General features: G+C 40.6%; 1 protein-coding gene across 2 annotated transcripts in view; it reads left to right on the top strand.

Moving 5' to 3' along the window:
* The window catches only part of cpne5b (copine Vb), a 137,552-nt gene that overhangs the window by 72,085 nt on the left and 42,081 nt on the right, over positions 1–23,386 (top strand). For both annotated transcript variants that reach the window (XM_036002200.1, XM_031323866.2), the window contains one exon: positions 19,922–19,985. In XM_036002200.1, coding sequence (XP_035858093.1) covers positions 19,922–19,985 — 64 coding nt within the window. The remainder of the gene's footprint in view (positions 1–19,921; positions 19,986–23,386) is intronic.

The raw sequence follows: 23,386 nt of genomic DNA, 5'->3' as shown, positions 1-23,386 counted from the left end.
AACAGCATCAGTCTATTTGTCCTGTTTATCATATTATTCATGAGAATAAATTCCATAACATGCCAATATTACAGAACATTTGAGTTTTCTGTGCAAATATATTTGTTTGAATTTACAATAGCATCTTGTTTTATTTTGTCTGTTTTTCACCGCAGATGGATCAAACAGGTGTTTGTGTAGGATATTAATATTATAAAATTTTCATATCATCAATATTTTGATTTGTTTTACACAATGGTCTCAGATTCACAAAGTGTTTCATCCATCTGCCGTCAGTGTCACCGTTTCTCATTTCACCCATTTCTGTGCGTACGCCTGGGTCAGAGTGTCCGTGTAGGACCGCACATTTTCCCGTCAAGTTTGCTTTTTATAAATCCCAATTCTTGCGTAGAGAGTGGCGTACATCTTCTTTTGTGCGTACGCCACGTTTATTAATGAGGCCCCTGGATCCCTAAGCTGGATGGATAACCCCTCAAGACCCACTCACAGCAAATGGCAAACAGGTTTTTCCTGCACCGCTGCTTTGGAGAGAAAAGGGTGTTTGTTGACAGGATGAGAGCTCATCCAGTATTGATACCCTTGTGTCTAATACGTATCTGAGCAAAAACTCAGCTTCCTCCTCCTGCAGGCAGCAATTGATCACGGCTCACTCACTCTCCAAGCCGAGCCATCTGTTAGGAAAACAATTTTTGTCGTTGTGGATTCAATTGGAGCAATCAATCAACTCGACAGATGAGGTTGCCTGCACTGAATTAATGCATTCAGGAATTCTGTTGAGGATTAACTGTTTTATCAGGTTACAGTGAACTTAATCCTCACAGTCATCTGGTTGGGAACCCACAAAACACACTACTCCTGCAATCGACTCAGCAGCATCGATGGCAAACATTAGAGCTTTATTGGCTGCCTTCGTTTACGATGCTACTTGCCTGAAGTGTCATTTGCTCCCCAACAGAAACCCTCTGTTTATGGCTAACAAAGGTGAAGAGAGAAAACACTTATAATGAAATTTGTCAAGCCTGTTTTATTTATTTGTTCTTTTTAAAATGACATTTCCAGATGTTAGCTTTGACAGCTTCTGCACTAGTAGATGAAAAGGATGTTTGAGTCGTGACTCACTCAGATCTTTCACCCGTGTCTTTAAATTAACCCATGAGTCTCTAGTATCATTAACTCGGATCAGTTGAATCCTACTACAATTCAATTTAGAATGATAACAGCGCCACACACAAACCTCTTGCAACATTAGCTACTACTAGTTCTAGCCATCTTAGCTGCCAAAAGTTTTATAACTTAAAATTCCGTAGGCAACCACAACTCCACAAGTCAACTCAAGCGACTGAGTGAGCAGAGACAGTCCAAGATTAGGAACTTCCCGCAGAGCTGGAAACAGGGACTCATGAGCTCTTGAGTCCTTGAGTCAGTCAGTCGCGCGAAACAGCCGGCTACATTGTCATGAGTGGATCTGTAGAGTGAGTGACGTCTCTCCTCGAGTCAGGGTGAAAAGCAAATCCACAACGCCATTCTTTCACTTCTGAAATAACATACAATGTTCTGCCCGTAGCGTAGGCCTACTGTAGGGTTGGTGTATAAATGTCGAGCAGACAGTCCAAAACATTGCAAGCTTGGTAGACCTTGGGACTCATGAGCTCGAGTCCTCGAGTCAGCCGGCTACGTTGTCATGAGTGGATCTGTAGCTGACGAGTGAGTATAGTCTTTCCTTGAGTAAAGCTGGTAACATGGCAAACTCAAAAATACCAGATCTAAAATAGTGAGTCTGCAACGAGTGAATCCACAGAACTTCCTACTACGTTAGTGGTTAGAGACAATGGGCTAGGACTGAGTTTCCTTGGCGATTTGGCAATACTGACTCAGTGACTCAAGTGACTTGCACAACCCGGATCAGTTTAGTGAGTGACTCAGAATAACCCGAATCCTTAAAAGGAATCAAGTTTGCAAGGCCTAGAGGGATATGCAAAATGAACCACGAACTGAAAAACTAGAACTGCAAGCAGTTATGACGGGGTCCAAGCCTCCGATGCCAGTCACCCCTGACGCGCTGGGGAGTTGCGCCAATCGCCCCCGATGACCCGGGGAGCTGCGCCAATGCCTAAAGCATTACGTGTAGGGGGGCAAACGTTGGTGAATATCGAGTGGTTTGATCCGCAAGGTCTGCGGTACGGTGTGAGCCGCAACGTCTGCGGTACATTGCTGTTGCAAATGTAGTGGTTAACAGTTCATCTCCATGCATATACAGACTACCTTTAACAATTCTCTACAATAAACAAACTTCTTAACCCTCCTGACCACAGTAGACAGCAGAGAGAAATGAGAGAGTGACTGAGAGGGTGGAGGGGGGAGGCAGGTGTGGTGGTTGAAGGAGCAGAGGAGGTGGTCAGGTTGTTGTAAATGGTGTCATTGGCGCCGATTTATGTTTTCCTCCATGGGTGCTCACAGGCGCACGCCCTTTAAAAAAAAAAAAAGTAGTCAAAAATTGTTTGCATTTCAGAACCTTAGGGAATGGACAGCGTCCGACGCGAACACACACGCCTAAGGACAGCGCCATTTCTTACAAATACAGATAGGATTGGAGATGAAAAGTTTAACTGGCACGTAACCGCGATAAGCTTCGTGGGAAATTAAGATTCAATGACACCAACATAACCAATCACACTATGAACGGTAGGAGGCAAACATCAGTATATTGAGAAGTGTGAGCTGCAAGGTCTGTGGTACATTCCCATTGCAAATATGCCATTAAAGTGCCCATATTATGAAAAAATCACTTTTTCTGGGATTTGGGGTGTTATGTTGTGTCTCTGGTGCTTCCACACACATACAAACTTTGAAAGAAATCCATCCATGCTGTTTAGAGTGAGATACGGTTTCTGAATGTGTCCTGCCTTCAGTCTCTGGGTGAGCTGTTCAAAATCAGCACGGCTTGTGACGTCACAAGCCGAAACGAGCAGGCTAACCGCAACCATTAGCTCATAGCGTTAGCATGCTAACGCTAATGCTAACGCTAGCATGCTAACGCTAGCATGCTACCTCGTTCTCAATAGCAAAGCACTGTTACAACACACACAAGTTCACCATAATCTACAAAAGAACTACTTACATGTGCGCCCTCATTTAGAAGTCTCCCAGCTAATCCTGCCTTGTAACTGACCGAAGTTGTAGAAACAGCCTTTCTTTTACTGTCTATGGAGCTAGCTAGCTGACATGATCTACATCTGAGCTACTGCACATGTGCGAGTGCAATCAAAGATAGTACAGAAGAAGAAGAAGAAAAGAGGTCTCACTCTGTAGCTAAAACAGAGACCAGCTGAAAAGAGGATCTGCAGCAGTGAGAGAGAGTGGTGCAGTACAACAAAAATATGGTGTTTTTTGAAAATTAAACCATGTAAACCTATTCTGGTACAACCTTAAAATACAATATGAACCTGAAAATGCGCATAATATGGCTGCTTTAACATTGATTGAGTAAAAGGGCCAAAACTGGTCTACGTTGACTATAGCGCTCTCTAATAGCCGATCTTTACCAAATTTGGTACAGAGCCTCATAGCAGCATGCCGAATGAGCACCACAAGTTTTGTGTTGATAGCATTTACTGTTGCAGAGATATTGCAATTGCAAATTTCCCATTAAAATGCATTGAGTTATTGGCCAAAACAAATAAACATTGATTATAGCACCCCCTTAAGGCTGATCTTAAGGCGTAGCCTATATCAGGAGATTCAGCTGGATCCAGGGGACGCGTGGACATGTGTATTTTTAATGTGTGATGTTCGGTTTGGGAGTTATAGGGCCAAACGTGTATCTCTGCTGTTTTTTTGTCTGAGTTTTTGACCAGTCCTGAAAAGAAAATTAATAATCTTTAGAAAAACAATAGGGTTCCACAGCTTTGCTACTGTCGGGTTCTTCCAGACTCGGGCTTGGACCCCTAATAAGACATCAATTAAGTACCACTGCCCGTGATTACAGCTTATCTGTCTCTATGTGCCTTTATATCCAAGAACAAATGAGGCTCGCTAAAATCCACTGCTCCTCTACCTTAAAAGAAAATGCAGCGCTGCCTTTAGATGCAGTGTGTGCTTCATTTGAAGCACTAGTGCAGTGCCTGTTCAAAACATGCCTGTTTGGAATGGGCCATTTTTTGCTGCTAACCAGGGAACCTGGCTTAGCAGCATGCAGAACGGAGAAATGTGCGCAACAAAACAACGTGCTGGAGAGGCCCGACCTGTAAACACATTTGCAGCGCGGCTCAATCAGAGATTCAGCGTGTCCCCTATTTCATCGCTTGCATGTAGGATAGACAGCAATGAGTTTTTGGCGGATGATCAGTTTTTGGCAAGACACCTGTAGCCGGTGAACTGCAATCAATGAGCCTTGTAGGGATTCAGCAACTCCCCCCGGACACAGATATCCTGATTTATAGATAGATGGATGAATGGATGGATGCTGGGTCACTCATTCTCTCTCAGGCAGAAGCAGAACATAGAAACAGTAGCAGCCATTTCAGTTCATTTCTTTGCTTTCCTGGGTGGCTGCTCACTCTTTCCCTCTTCTATTTGATTAATGGCACTGTCTCTCTGGTGGACATTGTAATAAAGTCAAATGAGGTCTCGAATGGCTAAGGCTTTGTAGAATCAGCAGTGGGTAATTGAGGAGGTGGATGTCTCATATGTGTGTGTGTGTGTGTGGGGGGTGTCTGTTCTCTGTCCTTACGGCAATAAAGTAGTGTTTCACTTTTCCCTTTGGCAGAGTTATTGAAGTCAGTAACTGTATTAGAGAGGCCCTGCTTCGCTACACATTGTTGTGTGTTTGTATGTTGTGCTAATGTTCGGTTTTAAAGGTTAGCTGGTGGCGTGGAAGAAACACACCTCCTTCCTCAATGCATCAAAATCCTCAGTTTGTCTCCTGAATAATACAGCAACAGATGAGCAGCGATAATTAAAATGTAATCCACAGCATCTTTTTTAACCTACTTACTTTGTCAGAAAGACATGTTTGGCTTTCCATCCTGAAATTTGTCACAGGAATTTCCAGAGAACTCCTGCCTGAAGCCTGGTAATCCTTCAGTCACGCTTTTCACCAGGCAAGACTTTTTTGTTTGTAGATACTTTGCTTCATAAAAAGATTGTCTGTGATACCAAATAGGCTATTTGGGAAGTTAGTGGGTAGTAAGTGTAGCAGAGCACTCTTCCTACTGGTAATATGGCTCACCAGTTTCCCCCCTCTAAGCAATTCATGAATGTGTCAGGAGTGACATTACATTCTGACTGAATGTTTATTGTTCTATTATGCCAGTATGACACACTGAAAGCATTTATAAACTGTCATGTAATGAGGTTTACATGTCTTCTTTTGGTGGATTATTGCGGATCACTGTTAAGGCCACAAAAGTTTACGTCACCACATGTTTGTAATCTAGCAGGGTAGAGACTTTTAGTACATTGTGATTGTGTTAGGCTAGACAGAAACTAAAAAGCTATGATGTTGCATATTTGAAATAACTGCCTTAAACAATCCCTTTGTAACAGCTCCACATTTAATTTAATACATGTGAAGTTATTCCACATAATACCAGTTAATAAAGCTAAAGAACAATTGTGCTGCTCAAAACACATAAACATCAAAACTATAATCCTTCTGTTCTTTAGAATAAATAGAGGGAGGACTGTAATTGCATGTGTAACTGCATGTGTAATTGTACTTTCATGTGACATGAGCAGCATACGGCTTTAATTATAAAGTGATTCCTTGGTAGAGCAAAAACACCACCATCATTTACTGCACTTTTAAATGAATTATCATTTAACCATTTAGAAGGTAGAACTAAAAACTGTTTGTTAACCTGTTTATGGTGCCCGACAACTGCACAAACTTAACATGGGAAGTTAAACACAAGCTTTTACAGATATTGCTTATAGAGATAGATATGGCCAACACAAGTCCCTTCATTAATGTGCTGACACACCCATTCACCTACCTGAACTTCACACCCTTACTTTCCGTTATGCTACATAAAGTTGTATTTGTTTTGCAGTTGAGTTCAAATATCAACAATCTTCTACCTTTAACATTGAAGTAATACTACAGTAGTTTGGAATCAGCTAGTGATAAAAAAAATACCCCTTGAGGAATGTTAAAAAGAGGCATCAGTATGTTACAACTCAGTAGTGTTTAACACTGATGCTGTATGAACCAACAATTATACACCTCCTTAGGCTATGGTTATATTGTTTAAATTCTAGTAAAGTTCTATGTCTCAACAACTTTTGGCTGCACAGCATGACTTTTATATCATCCCAAGCACAATGTGAGCTGTTCACATGTGGTTTGACGCATTCGATTGTACAAAGAGAATCTAGGCTGACAGTGCTCGGACCTGCATGTGATCCTGAAATGATCAGAAGAGAAAAGCTGCGTTGAGTCAACCGTACTGTAACCTCAGTCAGAATTTGTAGTTAATCTCTAAAACACACATCCTGTTTTACTGTCAGCTGTGTTTTCCTTGTACAATATCCCAACTTTTTTGTGTGCAATGCACATTTGCTGTTTAAAGTTTTCTTTAACGGCAATGTGTTTTTCAACATTTATATTGTTTGCCAAAAATGTTGCACATTTGTAAATGATCAGCAAATTTCTTTTCTTTGCCAGTTCCAAAAACCATAACCATAAACACCATCTGTGTTCAACATGTTGTTTTCTTTACATAAAAAGCCAAATTAGCAAAAAATGTACAAGCATTAGTGTCCATAAAATGAGGTTGCCACAAGCAGTTTTTGTGATATTATAACAACAGCAGGCAGTATTCACCATCAGGAAGTGCATTCTAGAGCCTCGCTGTCACCACCCATTTTCCTTTCTGCTTCCCAAAACATACTGATGATCATTTGGTCCGTTTTAATGGCAGCCGATAATCACCATCTCCAATAGGCTCCCTAAAGCACTCCCCCATGGTGCTTTTGCTTTCCTGCCTCTTACTCAGCTCGGTCACAATGTGTGGTTTGTGGCCTGAAGATCGGTAAAAGCCACCAGGAGGCTAAATGCCATGCCTTCTTTTATTCTTGATCACCGTTTTAGACAAAAGCTGCAGAATGGAATAGATTCGGTGACCTGTGGGTGGGAACCTGGCAATGAGACAAACCCGAGCAATGTTGCAACTGAAAGGCAATTCACTGACCAACATGCAGCATACGGAATTGAATGTCTGCACTGTCTAATGTATTAAGGGCTGTGCTTCTTTTGTTGAGTTTTTGTTACAAAAACATGCATGTATGGTATATTATTTACGGAGCCCCCCTGGTCCCACTTTGTAAAAAAAAATTAATTATAACTATCTCGTGGCCTCAAGATAGTATCTAGTGGCCTCAAGATAGTAACTCGTGGCCTCGAGATACGTATCTCGTGGCCTCAAGATAAGTGTATATAAAAGGAGAATGCACAATGGAGCAGCTTTTCTCCCCAAAGCAGAGAGTGCAGAGAGTTTCTCCTAAAACCCAACCTCCGCCATCCCGTTATTGTGGCGCGTCCCCCGCGGCCGTCTCCCAGCGCGTAAGGCACCCTTTCCCCGTTATGTTTCTCCTAAACCCAACCTCCGCCATCCCGTTATTGTGGCGGGTCCCCCGCGGCCGTCTCCCGGCGCGTAAGGCGCCCTTTCCCCGTTATGTTTATCCTAAACCCAACCTCCGCCATCCCGTTATTGTGGCGGGTCCCCCGCGGCCGTCTCCCGGCGCGTAAGGCGCCCTTTCCCTGTTAGGTTTCTCCTAAACCCAACCTCCGCCATCCCGTTATTGTGGTGCGTCCCCAGCGGGCCGCCTTGCGGCCGCCTCCCAGCTTGCAGAGCATCATTTTCGGCCGTTTCCCAGCCGTCTCCCAGCGTCCTTTCCCCGAGAAAATAACGTGACATTTACACGAACTGCCGTGAGACTGCATATCCATAGTCCTTTATAATTCTTCTTCATATTTTATAGCCTATATTTATACTTTTTACATGTATATACTTGTTTATTTACCAACTTCTATTATTATTTATATTCCTTTAAATGTCTTGATGCACTCTCTGCTTTGGGGAGAAAAGCTGCTCCATTGTGCATTCTCCTTTTATATACACTTATCTTGAGGCCACGAGATACTATCTTGAGGCCACGAGATAGTTATAATAAATTTTTTTTTACAAAGTGGGACCAGGGGGGGCTCCGTAATTATTTAACTAGTGTTAAAATTATTACTTTAATATCTGCCTAAATATTTTGATACCGATACTGAAACAATAGCATGGCAAAAACCTATGTCTATGCAATGCCATTTAAGTCAATATTAATTAAATAAATAAATATGCCTAAGACATAAATAAATACGGCTATGAAAAAATAAAATAAGACAATGTATAAATAAATATAAAAATATATATATATATATATATATATATATATATATATATATATATATATATTTTTTTTTTTTTTTTAAGTGGATGTTTTTCAAAGGAGTGTTTATTTATTTCAGAGGATTGTTATTCCTTAATGCCACATTTATTTCCCAGCTTTTTTAAATTTCCATCTGTTATGAATGGGAGTGGTTATTCACCAGGCAGTTTGATGTGCACTAACAGTAGTAAGCTAACAGCTGTTTCCAGACAGTTCTGTAGGTTTGTAAGTCTTTGGATGAATTGGGTATAAAAGGTGCCAGCTTTTGCAATGATGTTTTGAGAAATCTTTATCCAATGCACATGTCTCCTCCGAAGAGTTTTTGCAACAGATGGTTGTCTATTATGTGTAAGGTTAGTGGCTGTCTTTCCTATCTCCAGTTAGGAGTAATGTAGGTTCTTATTGATAGGCAGCTGACAGCAAACAATGTACTCAGGAGTGTAAACAACATCCAATTCATTTTAAATGTACACCGCTTTCTATTACCGATTTTAAACAGAACTAATGCGAATTGTGTCAAAGCAAAACTCAACAGAGAGACAAACAACAGCAAGAAGAAACACCTCCAACAAGACTACCAAGAAAAGAACAGGATGGTTCGTAAAAGCTGCAAGAGGGACAAGAAAGCACAAATAGAGGAGCTGGCCAAGGAAGCAGAAGCAGCAGCCAGAGAAAGGAACGCCAAGGAACTGTACAGAATAACCGGCCAGCTGTCTGGGAAAAAAACGGACCACAAGCCAGCCTGTCAGGGAAAAGCAGGGAAACCTTCTCACCAAAGAATCCCAGCAATTAGAGCGCTGGAAGGAACACTTTGAAGAGGTCCTGAATAGACTCCCCCCAGACACCCCTCCCAGTCATCTAGGAAGTGGGAAAAGACCTAAACATCAACTGTGGTAGGATATTAAAGGAGGATATAAGGAGAGCCAGCAAAAAAACTGAAGATAGGCAGGGCACCGGAGAAGGACAACATCCCACCTGATATACTGAAAGCAGACACCAACACCTCCACTGATATTGTGGTAAATTTAGTTGCAGCACTGCGTTGTTGATGTGTGGAGAAGGAACTTTGTTAACACTGCTCTTGAATATAAAAAGGTTTATTACATCAGAGTTTTCAGCATCATTTTACAGACCCATTGACATCTGGAGAGACGACCGACCCAATCTTCAAAATTTGTCGCTCTGCCTTTTCTTTGTGTGAACACAGTATATATATATCTATACATTGTATTAGCATAGGACGTGATATTTGTAAGTATATCATTGGACCAGATAACTGACCAATCGATGCCTGTTATCTGGCACAACTCCAAAAAAGGTCTCTTCTGTCTTGGGGGGACCTCTGCTCATGTTAACAGTTTCCAGATGTTCTCAGTAAATGTGGGGTAAAGTTCATGCATCTCCTTATACCAAAAACTTAGATCACAATGGTACATAGTCAGATACCACAATATCCTCCATGGGCTCCTAAATGACATCTGGGAAAAAGAGGAGATTCCCAATGATTGGAAGGCAGTGTTAATTGTCACAGTCCCCAAGAAAGGAAACCTCAGTGAATGTAAAAACTGCAGAGGCATCATGCTCCTCTCAGTCCCCAGCAAAATCCTCTGCCGAATAATCCTAGACAGAATACAAGAACCACTAGACAAGATTTTCAGGAGAGAACAAGCAGGTTTCCGGAAAAACAACTCCTGTACAGATCACATTGCAACACTCAGAATAATTGTCGAACAGTGCATCGAATGGCAGTCATCACATTCATAAACTTTTTTGACTTCGAAAAGACTTTTGACAGTCTAGACAGAAACATTCTGTGGAAGCTGCTCCAACATTATGGAATACCCATAAAACTGGTCAACATCATTAAATGCATGTATGATGGATTCACAGGTCAAGTCACCTCAAATGGTAAGCTCTTGGACACCGTCTTTATAAAAACAGGAGTATGTCTACTGCCCCCCCTCCTCTTCCTTATCGCCATCGACTGGACAATGAAAATGTCAGTGGATGGTCAAAGGACAGGACTACAGTGGAACCCTTTTGAGCAACTGGAAGATCTCAATTTTGCTGATGACCTGGCTCTGATCTCAGGAACACATACACCGAACCAGGAGCAAATCCACATTTAAATCAAATCCATAAAGTGGGGATGGATCGGTCATACACTTAGGAAGGATCCAAGGAACATTTCAAGACAAGCTCTGGACTATAATCCCCAAGGCAAGCTAGAGGGACCTAAATCCAACTGGAGGCGGTCCACACTTAATGAATTGACCAAGACGGGGACCTCCTGGCAAGAAGTAAAGACCTTAGCGCAGAAGAGAGTGAGGTGGAGATCCATGGTGGACGCCCTATGCTCCCAAGGGGGCCAAGAGGATTAAATGAAAAAAAATGAATGCTAATTGTATGATATTATCTTTGTCTTACCAGCGGAGGAAAGTTCCTTTCATGAATAAGCAAATTAGTTCTCACTCTGTTTGATGGGGTCATTGATGGTAGTCCATGGCAACATCATTTCATAGTTGAATGTTGCTGCTCCTGTACTCCTGTTCTTCAGGCGTAAATGAGCACAAGGCTTCTACAGGAAGTCAATACTGTCTGAAAACCTTCACAAGACTTCAGCTGAAGGCATCCCATGTTGTAAAGTGAGCTACCCATCTCCTGTGCATGAACTCGTCATTTTTAATGATGAGGTCCATAAGGGCACTGTCATCTGCAAATGTAAATAAACTAACGTATGGGTGGCGGGATGTAAAATAATTTCTGTAGTAGGAGTGTAGGTGGTAAACATAGTTAAGTATGAGATAAGATAAAGTGGGATGTAAATGCCAGGTTCTAACTCGATAAATTGCTTTTTAAACTGTCAGAAAATGCCAGTACTCTTGGGCAATTTTATATGACACAGTTCTGATGTAAGGTACAGGAGCAAGGAACGTTCGGGTGTCTAGAGATAAAATCAACGCCAAAGCTGTTTGTGTTACAAGCTGATTCTCCTTGTCGACAAACTGCAGTCAAACAACGGAACTGAGACATATTCAAAGGGTGTTTGGTGTTTTTTGCCCCCAAAGTCGCCTTCCAGGCAGCGCAGCAATGGATATGTTTAGGGTTAAGGTTAGGGTTAGCTGCCTGGAAGGCGACGTTGGAGGCAAAAAACACCATTGAGCTATTCAAAGGCAGCACACAAGAACTATGTGTGAGTTGAGTGCTTCTGGCTTTAAGTGAAAATGGTGGCAGGTAACCATTTTCTTTGAGAGCAGGAAATATGGAGAATATGATGTGATTTGGGTTTTTCCTCATTTCCTATCATTTTCATATGCATTCCCCAACATGGAAAATATAATGGCTTTACCAAACCACTTGACTCACTGTCTTATAATAAATCCAAATAGAAATCCTAACAAACTCAGGAGACCTTTGGTGATTAATGGTAATCAGTGTAATCTAACAAAAGTACCACAGATTACAAGCATCAGGTAACAAATAATAATTTTTAAAAAAAACTAAACTTCTGCTCATTTTTTATACATTCAACGTGCCCAGTTCCATGTATCCTGTTAGGTTATTCGGTGTGCCTACTAAACCTATTTATACACCTATAGTGTACAGATATGATGGCTGTGGTCACAAACACTGGTAAATGGCATACTATATAGAGATGCATTTAAGGAATGCGGTTATATTGTGCTATTGTGAAAATGATAGAGTTGTTCCAATACCGATCGGGAAAGCCTCTGATACTGCCTAAAATGCTGGTATCAGTAACGGTGAGTACGCAAGTCTATGCGCCCATCCGATATCCATCTGATGAAAAACGTTAACGTAAGCTTTCATTAGCTGACCAAACCGGAAGTCAATTCTTCTTCACCGCTCTAAAAACAGAAAGTTGTGCTGGCAGCTGTTTTAAGAGTGGCGAAGGATTTGATTGATTTCCAGTATGGTTTGCTCGCAGGGAGTGTAACGGAGTGTAGTCTCGTATTGTCAGACCTTATCTTCACAGTGCAGTGTCAGCGATAAATGGAGTGTAATGTTAGTCAGAGCTAACATTATCAAAATATCCACAATTTGGCTATGATTTACAATGGAAAATCCAACCAGTGAAACAGCTATGTGTACAATTTGCAAAGCTTCAGTTTCGAGGGGTGGCACTAGTGCTGCCAATTTCAGTTTCACTACTGTTTCTTACTATTACTGTACTAACACTAACACTACTTTTTAGGAATTGTTTTTTATTTCTAGATTTATTTATTTATGTTCTTTTTCAGTTATGATTGACTGTCAAACTAGATAAAAGAAAGTTCTATGGCATTTATTCTCTGTATGCATTTCTTCATGTTTTACAAAGGGTTTAACCTGAGCTAGGCCATCCAACAATGACATCAATCACGTCCATACAGGGTTAGTGGTATACAGCTGTTAAAAAAGTTTATATATATATATATATATATAGTATATATATATATATATAGTATATATATAGTATATATATATATATATATATATATATATATATATATATATATATACGTTATCGGGAAGGAAAAAATGGTATCGCAACATCTCTGAAATAATATCTTATTTACCGATGCACGCTGAAAAAGACAAGGAAGCCTTTTTGTCCTTTTTGGATGCTGTCTTTGGTTAAATGCACCCCAGCTCTCTCTCTTTTTTGTCTTATTTAGCTTGAACACCTCTCAGAAAAAATGCTTTTTTATTTGAATATATCCAGAATATAATTTTACATTTGCAACTTGTGCAAAACTGAAAACACCTTTAGGAGCTGTTGTGTCATGCTGTCTTTTAAAGGCTCAATTATTTCTTTAACCTTTTCACCCTTCTCTCTCAATTCAAACCTCTCATTTTTCTTTGTTAATGACAGGGGAATGTTTCCAGCCTCTCAGGCGAGCTGTTGCACAGTGAATCAATGAGGGGCTATTCTTTACTGTAGATCCCTTTGGTAGAGTGCTCTTCTGGAAGGCCTCCAGCACAATATCACTCTCAAGAAGTCTGATTATGTACAATGGCCCTTGGCCCTGGACACAAGCTTTTGTGCTGTGTGTTACTTGAATGTTTTTGTGGTTCTTGTTTGCTTAGAAACAGTTACAGTTTACATGTTACATATAATAGTGTGAAACTTGAATGTGAATTCAAACTAACCCCTAAAAACACCAAAGTCACATAATAACAAAAACAAACTAACTGATTGAGGCAGCGGTAGACCAGCAACCCCTGTGTTCTGCAAGGTAAAATTTGGGTTTTTGTCAAAATGGTGGCTTTAAAGAGAGCATAGATGGACGGCTTCAGTTCCCCATCAGAATGGGCTGTCTAACGGCAATGTAAAGCTGTAGAAAAGAAAATCAAAATATAGCATACACTTGAACTGACACGATTTTTCAGGTGGGCCTTTTTCAGGTGGCAGTACATTGCTTAGCTTCCATGCTCGTACCCCTGCCTGCTTCTCCAAACTGGGGGCATGCGGACCACCATCTTCTATAGACTATGGAAAGGTACCTCATACAACCCAGCTTAAAATATTCCAAACTCTTTAATAATAGGTACACAGCAACACACATTGTAAGCTGGAAAGAGAACATAGAGTAGCTTCCAAATTAGCCCAGTAGTTCCAATCCTTTCAATCCTTTCTCCTTTTCTTGTCATGCTCATACATAGCCCTTGGCAAAATTAATTTAGCCATTCCTTATTCACAGCAGGTTTATTAGTTTACTTTAGTCTTTGACTCTCTGAAGATTCTTGTAATTACAGATTTGCACCACTGTGTAGTTATTTGTTATTTTTAAGTTTACGTGTTCCTATGGGCGATATTATGTCTCTGTCTCCCAGTGTTCCTGTGTGTATGTGCACTGTCAATATACAACTCTCGTTTGTTTAATATCGGAGGTTCAAAAGCACTCATGTGTGTACCCTGTGTGTCTTTGAAGCATTGTGTTAATGGATAGGTTATATTATGCATCCACCGCTGCTTTTACTCTTCTAAGACAAAAAAAGAATACATTCTTTTATAAGTTATTGAAAGAAGAGCTTTCTAATTTTCCCAGGTGCAGTTCAAAAAATAAAACTTCCTGTCAGCCTGACACATTTATGAGATTATTGTTTCAGGTTTGTCAGTAATATGAGGGAGATGTATCTTGTGTGGCACCCTCAGGGGGTCTAGCCCGCGTAACTGCGACAAATTGTAAATCAAGTCTCTTATTTTTGCTGTTGCAAATCAATAGCACGGTGCAAATTACATCTTATTCCATCATTTTCACCTCCAATATTTTCCTTACCAATGAGATGGGTGGGAGTTTTGGCATGCACAGTATAAAAGAAATCCAGCAGGAGACAGATTGCAGTTTAACACCAACTGATTTGTTTTCCTTTCTGTGAGTCATCAGCAGAAATTACAAATATTATATTTACAAAATATCACTGCATACAGAGAGCGAAAGATCTTGAGGATTGCTGTTTACACACACATATATACAGTATTTCTCTGTAGAGATATACTGGGGTGAGATATATACTTATTGTATAAGGGAAGGCTGAAATTACAAGAAAATCACTTAAATATTTAGATTTTTGATTTTATGTAGCTGTTTGTGTTGTTTTTAGTTATTGATTTGACTGCTGTAAGGTGACCTTGAGTGATGTGAAAGGCACCCATAAATATCATTAATTATTATTTATTTATTTTTTACTGAACCCACATGTTCTTCACATACAACTATTGTGAGGCATAAAGATACTTTTCAGCTATTGACAAGAAAACATGGGGTTATGGTTGTGTATTGTAGCCATAGCTGCTTTGCTCTGCAGCTACTGTATAGCCTCAGCTTTTCAGCCCAGTTCAGATTCACTTGTCTAAGCCAGACTCTTTTTGTCTGTTGATTTTAGCTTTTCAGAGGCCTTAAGACAACAGGCTATTTCTGGGAAGAACCGAGATAGAATTGATTTGCTACAGGAGAATGAGCGGAGAAGGGTGTAAATATGCAGTCATTTGTCTTTTGAAAGCTTTATTTTTAAGACAGTGGCTGATGGGTGCTAAATGTCTGTGAATGTGTGTGTGAAAGATTTTAGGTGTGAAAAAAACACTCTCACAGTCGCCAATACGACCACGATGGTTTCCCCTACCTTAAGATCAATGAGAGTCTTTTACTGTGTGGATCAAAGGTCTCCACCCACCTCTTAAAAACAAATCCCACCGCTGCACAAAGAGCAGAAAGCACTTATACACAGCTTGAAAACTACTTTCTCTAGAACTCAGCATGTTGAATGCAAAACCCGAGTCCATCAAGTCAAGTCCATCAATCTTTTGAGGACATTTACAAAAGGTGTCAAGACCATAAAAACATGAATCATGCTTCTGCTGCCAAGAACAGATATTGTAGGGAAAACAAGGAAAACAACTGAAATAGTGAATGGATGTTGGCATACAGTCAGTAAGCAATTTGTAGAATAAAACATGAAGAGAATATATTTGCTCATACACACTAGATAAAGGAAATCTTTATGTCCAAATTCCCAGAGTTATGTAACGCTGATCTCCTGTACTTGGATAAAATATCTCAAGCATTGGGACAAATGATCAGGAAGGCTATGAATCCCGGATTGGAAAATTTGCATCATAGTTAGCTGCTTTGTAGACAGTTCGCAAGTGTGAAAAGTTTGTGTGAGGAAGTGCACAAACTCTTCGGCTCTTGTGCAATTGGTCTGAAACCAGCATTAGATAATTCACCTAACTTCTTTGGACTGTGAAAGGAAGCCTATACAGGCCACTTACAACCACAATGCCTCCCTACGTGGAACACTTTAAAACTAATAAGGCACATTACTCTTACTGTGACACAGAACCACACACAGCTGATGAATGAGGCAATTAATACACATGCAGAATGACCACAAAAAACTCCATTTAATGGTCATCTGGTGAGACAGCTAATGGCCTGGGAGGTCTGACATACTGTCAGGCAGATGCATTAAAGGTTATAAATTATGTGTGGAAACAAGAGAAATGTTTTGATAATATTGTTTAATTGGAGCAATAGGCCTTAAGTGGGAGCCTATTTTATTTCAATGATTCTGGATACAATTTTTAACTCAACTCAAGCTATGTAAACAACAGTGTTGATCCAACATGTGTAGCAGTGCAGGCACAAAAAAGAAAAGAGAGAACAATGACATAGACTAAAATCACAAGTTTATAATGTACAAACAGATAACCAACCAACCGAAGACGACAGACACACAGTCCCAGACAAAATCAGGCACTGTTGAAAACTAGTGGATACTAACACATTTAGACCAGGACCTTCTTTAGTGACAGACAGGCCTTTGGTCAGAGGATCTCAAGTCTGTGACAGCATGGTATGAGGACAGTAATACACTAGAGGAGGGATCTTCAGCATTTTTTAGGCCAAAGACCGCTTAGCTTAAAGAGAGAGAGAGAGAGAGTATAGGGACCCCCTACTACATATACTGTATAAAATTGAGTTGCATATTAAACTAGGCCGGATGGATGAAAATGAATGGATAGTAATATATTATTTATACATCATGTTTTAATGTTAAACTTACATGTGGAAGGCACAGTGAATCCTGTTTGGCTACCTCACCTATAATAAGCTTATCATTAATGTGTAGATAAATGTTTGTTTTTTTCTTCACAAATAGGCCAATTTATCTTTGCTATTAAAATGTTGGATTCATATTAATGTATATTTTAAGACATTTTTTTATATCATAATAATTTGGCGGCCGCTCTGCACTAACTCTGCGGACCTATAGAGTCACGGACCCCCTGTTGAAGATCTCTGCACTAAAGCATGGGTGAGACTGTACTCTGCAGACAAAAAAAAAGCTTTTCAACTCAGTTCTATGACTAAGAGGAAGTTGGTAGAGGGAGGCGAGAGTTTGATTAACATGGTCTTTCTTTCTTAATAATGCTAAAAGCCTCGGTGCAGCATTCTGAACAAGCTGGAGACAAGAGTAGAAAGGTCTGAGTGATATACAGTAGAAATTAAATATTGTAGATGTAGACATTGAGTCATTTGTCTTTTGAAAGCCATATTTTTGAGACACCGGCTGATGGGGTGCCAAGTGTCTATGAATGTGTGTGCAAGATTTTTGGGGAGAAAAAGATCAGTCATCCATTCGACCAGGATGGTTTCTCCACCTGAAGCGTCTTTTACTGTGTGGATCAAAGCATCTACCTCTTAAAATCACACACCTCTGCACAAAGAGCAGAAAGCACTTATACACAACTTGAGAACACTTTCTCTTGACCTCAGCATGTTGAGTGCAAAACCCACTCAAGTCCATCAATCTTTTGTGGAAATTGTCAAAACATTGCAGCTGGAAATACAAGAATATAGACATTCGTATTCTGCAAAGAGGTTGTATTGAAGGCATTTGGGTGGATGACTGGGCATGCTATGTATTGTAGGTTAAGACTGCTACAATGCTTCGTTAAGGTTAGTTTATTACAGTTCTATTTTGTATAGGCTTCGCCCTCTAAGCTACGCTATTGGGTTTATCCCTTTGCGCATGCGCAGTAGTGAAGATTTCTTTCCCGCCCTTGCGTAGCACGGGCTTTCAACTACGTCCGCAGAAACTGTATATAAACAGAGCGGACCCGTTGCTCATCTCCCATTTTTTCTTCAAGCTAGCAGTATGAAGACAAGCTCGACTTCCAGCGGTGTTCGTCTCTGCCCCACCTGCCGGACCGGGTGTATCCTGCCGCCGGACCTCCATAACCGCTGCAAGACCTGCCTTGGCGCCGCTCACGCCGGCCTGGCTCTCACCCCCGATGCCTCCTGCCAGTTCTGCGCCTGCCTGCCATCTAAAGAGCTTAACCGGTGGAGTGTCAGGCTAGCGGGGAAGGGGATGGTAGCTGGGCAGACACACGACAATCTATCAACACCCTGGAGAACCGAAAGTTCTGACAAATTCCTTTCAGTCGAGAGTGTTTTCCCTCGAAGGGTTTTCCCCCCCGCCTCATAACAACGATGCGGAGGAAGCTTTTCACCGTTTGTGTCCGGTGCGTGCGCTATCACAGTACATTTTACGTATTGTAATTCCAGATTCTATGAATATAGGCACAGCCCTCTAAGATTCGGGCCACCTGCTCCTGTAACATTAACTGAAGAAAAAGCTGATGTTGGGAGATGAGCAACGGGTCCGCTCTGTTTATATACAGTTTCTGCGGACGTAGTTGAAAGCCCGTGTTACGCAAGGGCGGGAAAGAAATCTTCACTACTGCGCATGCGCGAAGGGATAAACCCAATAGCGTAGCTTAGAGGGACGTGCCTATACTCATAGAATCTGGAGTTACAATACGTAACTATCGTTATTTGGCTTTGACTCTAGATAGATTTGGGTGTCATCAATGAAACTGAATAGAAATAGTGTTGCTTTGGATCATGTACAGGTATAGCTTTGTCCATTTAAAGCACTCTAACCTCATACAAGTCTTTATTTGAGCCTCATTTAAATTACTGTAATGTCATATGGTGCAATATCTTTCCTACTTATCTTGTGAAATTACAGACTTTACAGAAGAAGGTTTTTATGTGGTATTTTAAGATGTACAGTAATGCTTATAATACTTGATTTTCCAAGTATTCAAGCCTTATTGGATCGTACAGGAATGTGTGATCACCAAAAACGTAGAGTCTAGTAAGAAATTAGATCTGTTGCTTCATACAACTAGGAACATTTTCTAAAACAGACTAGAAGTTGCTGTAACCAGCTCATGAACTCATAAACTGAGGTTATGAGGTTAAAGGCTTTGCTTCCTGTGCTCTGAACAAGCCAAGAGATGGATTGATTTGTCACTACAACAAGTGTAAAAATGTGTATAATGAAGATGAGAGGTAAATAGAGCATTGATGAGTAACATGAGCTGTGGGGTTGTGCGGTTTGAAAATCTGGGGAAAAAAACTGAAATGCATACATACTACCAATACAAACAAAACTCATCACTCCACATATTCACTCATGGATATGAATTAACTGTATATTATGTTTGCTAGCTTAAAGGACTACTGGACCTTTGCCCCAGTATCTAAAACTGCTTGTGATAAATCTGTCCCAAAAGGATAGTCAACGATATAGGATTTAACTTGCAACACATTACACTAAGGTACTTTGTCAGCTATGAAAGAAAAAAGTTTACAGTACTTTATAGCAGTTTAAGCTAAATTCCTCTGAGGTATATTAGGTTAAGCACATGGCCCTGTTGAGTAATATTAAAAATTGTTATTAAATTAAAAAAAAATAACTTTAGTGAGAGTTTCTGTAAATGTCAAGCATGCGCTACAAATGTACTTCAAACTGACTTTTTGTTGTTGGGTATAATCAGGACTAATTCACAGCTGGAAAATTACCATGCTTTTGTTCTTGCAGTGGCTTTTAATGATCATTTAAGAGCCAGGAGTGGACAAATAGAATTTTTGTTAAGCTCTTATTGTTTTCTCTCTTTACTCCACAGAGGGATCCAAGGGAAGAAATGTGGCACTATCGTCTTGTCCGCAGAGGAGCTAAGCAATTGTCGAGTGAGTAAGCCATAATAATCTCTCCTGCCAAACACATTAGCAGGCAAACATCTGTCAGCAAAGCCTGGTTAAACAGAATTCGCTCATAAAGTTGATTGAGCCGGATAGAAGCTTAGAGGGGCAAATAAAACCAGGTGCACAGCTATAGACAAAGAAAACTTCTTGTTGACAAATACTTTTTCTGCCTAAAAATAGCTTGTTACGTCTCCTCGGAGCTGAAAGGTCATCATGACGAAATAGCCAAGTCTCTGAGGCACCAACAATGAATAGACAGTATATAAGAATGGACCAACAGATCCCGTTGCTCTGGACGGAGACCAGTGAAGGCCATTAGAAGCACTTTTCCGGTGATGGCTGAGCGTTACTGCGCAGCCTCCAACTGAGAGAGACGACGTAAATGTGACGTGAGCAACCTGTCTGAAAGTTGGAAGTCTTCTGGTAGCTGTGCCAAGAGAAATCTCAATCATTCCTCTTCTTGCAGAGACGGAGAGCGTAGTTGTATGTAAGGAGATAACATAGGCATAGGCTAATTATTGCTAACTAAAATGCTAGTTAACATTAGTAATTAAACTTAAACAACGTCAAAATGAATGGCAGTCAATGGAATGCTAACGTCGGGTGATCGCTTTGTAGCATCAAAATGGCGCCATAGGAGGTTCGAGCTCTGAAGCGAAGCTTACCCCCTTGCTACAATGCCAGCCACAGACATAGTGGGTCCTCTTCCTTGTATGCCCTTCCTTGTTCTTTAGAAAAACATCTATTATATATATTATATATTTATTTATTTTTCAATGAGGGGTAATGGATAAAAATGAGTTGGTATCTGTGCTGAAACTCAGGTAGCCTATCATAGTGGCAAGTATTTATGCGTACTATCTACTGTGTCTATGAATCCAGCTACCTATCTACAGTACCTATCACACACTTACGCCGAGTGTCCTCCTGTCTAATGAAATGGCCCAGAACATGATGGTTGAGTGCTGACCGTCCCCTCAACCAACACTGTGGGGTGAAGCTTGGATGCTTCACTGGGCTCCTAGCATGCAGGTTAGAAAAGGATATTGAAAAGCAAGAGAGTGCCACAGAGCAAATGACACAAAGAGCGAGAGGAGAAGGAAAAAATGGCACAATGAAAATAAATTGCAAACAAGAAGTGATAAGATGGAGAGAAACAGAGATGTGTGTGTGGAGAGACAGAAAGAGTCCGACACATAGCAACAGATACAAAGACAGTGAAGTGAATCAATAGAGGATTATTTCATGCCCGGCATGTACCAGCCCTCAGCTATAAGAGCAGCTTGGCTGATGATAGTGTGAGACTGAGCGTTGGTTAATTAAAATGCAGCCCTGCCTGACCTTGTCCCTTGTAGATAGTCTCACACACACACACACACACACACACACACTTTCTCTTTCACACAGTTGTTCACAACCTAGTCTCGCTTCGCCAGACCTTCCTTCACAGCGCTGCTGAGGAGGGTCTGGCTAGTCCACACAGCATTCTGGGATGGGAGAAAAACGTGCTCTGGTTTATTGGCCATTTCTTTAAACCAATCACAATCGTCAGGGGCGGTGCTAAGCTCCGCACGGAGCCGCTGCAAAATAGCCTTGGGAAGGAACTTGTTTTGGTGAAACATGTACGTTCAAAAGTTGTTTTAGTCGTGAGACAGAAAACTCAGATTGGACAGACTCAGAGAGTCTAGCTAGCTGTCTCAATTTACCCTGCAAAGATCTGAGGAGCTGTTAACCATAGTCCTTATAAATGGACCGGAGTTTAAAATTCCATACAAAGAAAGCAACAGGAAATGGTCATCGGCGAAAAGACATGCATCCAGCGGAATTTCCTGCGGCACCGGAGCAATCCTGGAAGTGGAATGTAGTTTATTTAGTTATTCACAACCTGTCTAGATGCTTATTACATGCAAACAAACTTACACTAACACGGAAAGCCTGGTTCATGCTGCAAAGCATATACATAGCATTTAGCAGCTAAAAAGGCGGACATTTTCCTTGGGAGTTGGTGGAGATCAAGACAGAGCTAAAAAGGGAGTGAATATTGGACTTACATTCGCCAGGTGACCAGAAACAAGACTCCAAATGAATGCTAATGTTGCTCCGTAACAGCTGGATGTGTAAATAGGAAACTCTTTGCTATAAAGTAGTCATATTATCTCAAAAGGCAATATTTCAATGTGTTTACAGCTTATTTCTGCTGCCCTAAAGAAGCCTCAACTTTAGCAGCTTTAAAGTGAGTCTAAGCATTTATATCCAGACTGACAAAAATATAATCTGTATTTTCTTTTCTTCCAAGAAAGCTATATGATCCTCTATATAAATAATGTAAATCAAAGATTCCGGGTGCATCATTTTACACATTTCCCTATAATTCAGCCTGGCAGCTTTGGTTTCATTGGAAATACTGAAATCTTGACTAGAATTAAAAGTTTTCCAAGTTATGCAAAGCACTTGTCTGCACAACATGAGTTTGTAATGACGGGCCCGCCGGTGGGTCTAACCAGGTTGAAGGGGTTAACACACATTTAGCATTCATGAAGTGACATTATTCATCAGCTTCTATTCTTGATGCAGTCTCAAGAGAAGTGAGAATGTGGTGTGTGTGAGTGCTTTTGTGCTCGTTTTTTTACTTGCATACCCTGCACTTGTAAAATATAAAACATTTGTACATGCTTGTGATTCAATCTCATCAGCCATATTACACCTGGTTTTCTGTTAAAGCTAGTACTGTCCAACTCCAGTTTCAACCTTCTTTGTGATGCAGACAGTCCAGAAAGTGTGTGGTGTGCAGTTTATGTTTCTGTTTTTGTGGAAAGAATTGTGAAGTTCCACCAATTTAAAAAAAGACTTGAGAAGAGACCAGCTTTTTTAAATTTGAGTTGGTTTGAGTTTGAGTTTGAGTTTAGGTTTATTCTTGAGACATTATCATAAAATACGAAGTGTAAAGAAGTCTTTGGGGAGAGACCCTTTAATTGCTTTGATACCTTTTAAAAATGTGTTTCACTTCAGGAGTTGAACATCATTAGAATAATGATCAAAGGAAGAGCAGCTAAAGTTAATAAACTGAGGTCATAGCAAAACAGATAATTAGTGCCAGATAATTAGTTTCGCTAGAAAAGAAGGTCAATGTGCCCTTTTTCAATTTACCTAATGTGGTCCTCACAATCTCCACTGGCGAAAACATAAGCAGCCCAAGATGACCAATCACATTTCTTGCAGACTCTACATGTAATGGAGGTACCATGTGGAGGCCGCTAGTTGCTGTAGGCCAAATACAAACTGAATATGAATATTGCAGCAAATGTTCCTTGTTGGATGACCCTGCACTCTCTATATGACACACTTACTGACTTTGTTTGAATTATTTCTCAGTGTAATGACAAAGG

This window comes from Sander lucioperca, chromosome 6, assembly GCF_008315115.2.
Source record: "Sander lucioperca isolate FBNREF2018 chromosome 6, SLUC_FBN_1.2, whole genome shotgun sequence".
Classification (NCBI taxonomy): Eukaryota; Metazoa; Chordata; class Actinopteri; order Perciformes; family Percidae; genus Sander; species Sander lucioperca.
Note: the sequence above shows the minus strand (reverse complement) of the source record. Positions and strands in the feature narration are given on the sequence as shown.